The sequence below is a fragment of the Dipteris shenzhenensis genome, chromosome 4 (assembly GCF_047967505.1).
Source record: "Dipteris shenzhenensis isolate YYH24624 ecotype China chromosome 4, Dip_SZ_1.0, whole genome shotgun sequence".
Classification (NCBI taxonomy): Eukaryota; Viridiplantae; Streptophyta; class Polypodiopsida; order Gleicheniales; family Dipteridaceae; genus Dipteris; species Dipteris shenzhenensis.
Window position 1 is genome coordinate 38,768,696 of NC_141599.1, and position 2,390 is coordinate 38,771,085.

Here is a 2,390-nt window from a genome sequence, read left to right on the forward strand (position 1 = left end):
ATTCACTTGGCATGGAAACACTCCCATTTAATCAATGTTCTAAAAAAAAACACACTTAACTTTTCAAAATTTTTTTGTGAAGACAAGATGACTTTGTATTACAAAAAGCAACCCCCAAAGGGGCAGCTAAAAATACAAAACGCGTACAAAAATATGTAAGAGCCATTGCAAAAATACATGCTCTCCCTTCAATGTTTGCCAAGATTTGTTCATGCACCTCCTGGGGTACACGATACACCATTCTCTGGCCTTTAACCTTGTGCTTTGCTTGCAACATTTGGAACTTTATTGCCAACACCGCATTGGTAGTAATGCATAACTGCTTTTGCATTTTGGGATTTTTGCATAAAAGATTCCAGAAACCACTTGATCCCCAATGTTGAAGTAGTGAACCTAAAAAAGGGAACATTCCTCAGTCTTATAATTTTGGTGAGCAAGTGTGGTAACTCTCCCCTCGTGTAAATGTGTGTTCATGTGCAAAAGGCAAAGTACAATGTGCAAAGCATGAAGTGCTATGTGTTGAATGCAAAGTGCTATGTGGCAAATTCAAAATGTTGTGCTAATTCAATTTTCTAAAAACAAAACATGTGGTTATATGCTAAAATTACATTTGTTTATATGCTAAAATCACAAATTTTAAATATATAGCTACTTGCCCTTATCTAGTTTTCTTTTTTTTGGAACGAGCCGTCTATAGAGGTTGAGTTATTAACGTATGCTAAGCTTAGAGTTATTTAATACGCTAGGCTTGAAGGTGCCATGCCTTCAAACCTATCACCATATTGCTTCTCGAAGACATGATTCTGTACATCGAGTGCGAGGACGCCAGTACTTCTCTACACAAATCACACATTGTTCTCCGCAAACAACTCTGACTTTACCGATCCTTGCGTGATGTGTGTCTGGTTAAGATGAGCTAAGCTCACTAATCCATGTCTCAGCGTGAGATGATTGTTCAAACCATGATATCGGCCAGTTTGATACGCCCACTCCAAGAACCCAGACATGACGCCGCCTAAAACATCCAAATACGACCTCAGTCCCGGTCTTTCGCGCAACTCCGAATCCAAAACCTTCTTGCGCAAGCTTACAAACTCGTCATCCAAGCCTTGTATCATCTTATAGACTTTGAATATTGACTCCTGCAGGTTATACTTCTCGTGCACGCAGAGTATGGACGGTAGATTCTGATAATGGCCTAGGCAGAATTCTTTCCGGAAGGAGAGAAGGTCGTTCACATAGGCTACGTGATAGGCCACCAGTTCTTGAAGCTTCATAATAGTTGGATCGGTTAGAACATCCTCACCTAAATCAAGACTATTGCCACATTCTGCCATTAACATGAACAAATAACCCTCCCCAGTAAACTTCCGGAAGGAGAGATAAGATTGCAGGTTTACAACGCCTTGCTCTTCGCGCATTCGCGACTGAGTAAGCGTGGCATCAAACACATCTTTCAAAGTTTCAATGAATCTTCTCTGTTGCCTTTCTGACATCGTTGCTCGGACGTCGTTCCAGACATTCTTCAATATTTCTGACATTTCCTTCAGGTCCGTGTCCCAATCCTTTTCGGGAAGGATTAAAGAGCGGCCTTCAAGCAGAGACAGAATGTAGTCATAATACTCTTTTTCTGACATCAAATCGTCAGCCATCAGTAGCAGTTCGTCAGAAAAGTTATCTACTACGAACAGCCAAGCGATCATTTTGCACAAGGGCAATAACCTTTCGTGAAGCGCGTCGGGCATTGTCAAGCAGACAAACAAAGGGTGCATCGACTGAATCAAGAACTGCTTGTATGCCTCATCTTGTGGCTTTAAACAATCGACTAGCCAAGTGTCGCAGGCCTCCCTCACAGGATGATAGTTTGGATGTAATCTGGCAGGCGTGGAACAAGCGACTTGGGGAAGATAGAAATTCAACGGGTTCCCTAGCTGAGGAGGGGGCGTTCTAAATTCATTTTGGGGCTGATATCCCACGTCAGCTCGGCCATGAGGGGTCACTTTAGCGATCTCCGGGTTGACGATCGCCTCGGCGCCTTGTAATGCGTGGGTCCTATATTGCGGGGCTGCAGCTCCAGAAGGCAAGGTGGATGAACATGCAGATCGGAGTGGTCTGTAATGGAAGAGCAAGGAGGTACTCATGAGTTGTGTAACAGGAGGGAGACAGCAGCTAAATGTTGTAGGCTGATTGTAAGCAGGAGAGAGCAGCCGCGTGGAGGACGGGAGATGGGAACAGGGGACGACAATACTGAAGGAAGTGAGAGAAGCGCCGAGAGACTTCATGGACGGCAAGCCCTTCTGCAGAACGTAACTGGAGAGTATATAAGAAATCTGGATGAGAGCAATGATATGAGCGTTGCCTGGAAGAAACAAAAGGCACTTCGGAATACA

The 2,390-nt window shown here is 43.8% G+C and overlaps 1 protein-coding gene across 1 annotated transcript; it reads right to left on the reverse strand.

Moving 5' to 3' along the window:
* Window positions 1-845: 845 nt before the first annotated feature.
* Window positions 846-2,141, reverse strand: LOC147902829 (microbial Terpene synthase-like protein 13). The gene has a single exon (XM_087373950.1). It carries the CDS (start codon window positions 2,139-2,141, stop codon window positions 846-848), a length of 1,296 nt encoding a protein of 431 aa, XP_087230076.1.
* Window positions 2,142-2,390: the final 249 nt, after the last annotated feature.

Excerpts from the sequence above, each read along its gene's own strand:
- LOC147902829 (XM_087373950.1), bottom strand. The coding sequence starts at position 2,141 with ATGAGTACCTCCTTGCTCTTCCATTACAGACCACTCCGATCTGCATGT.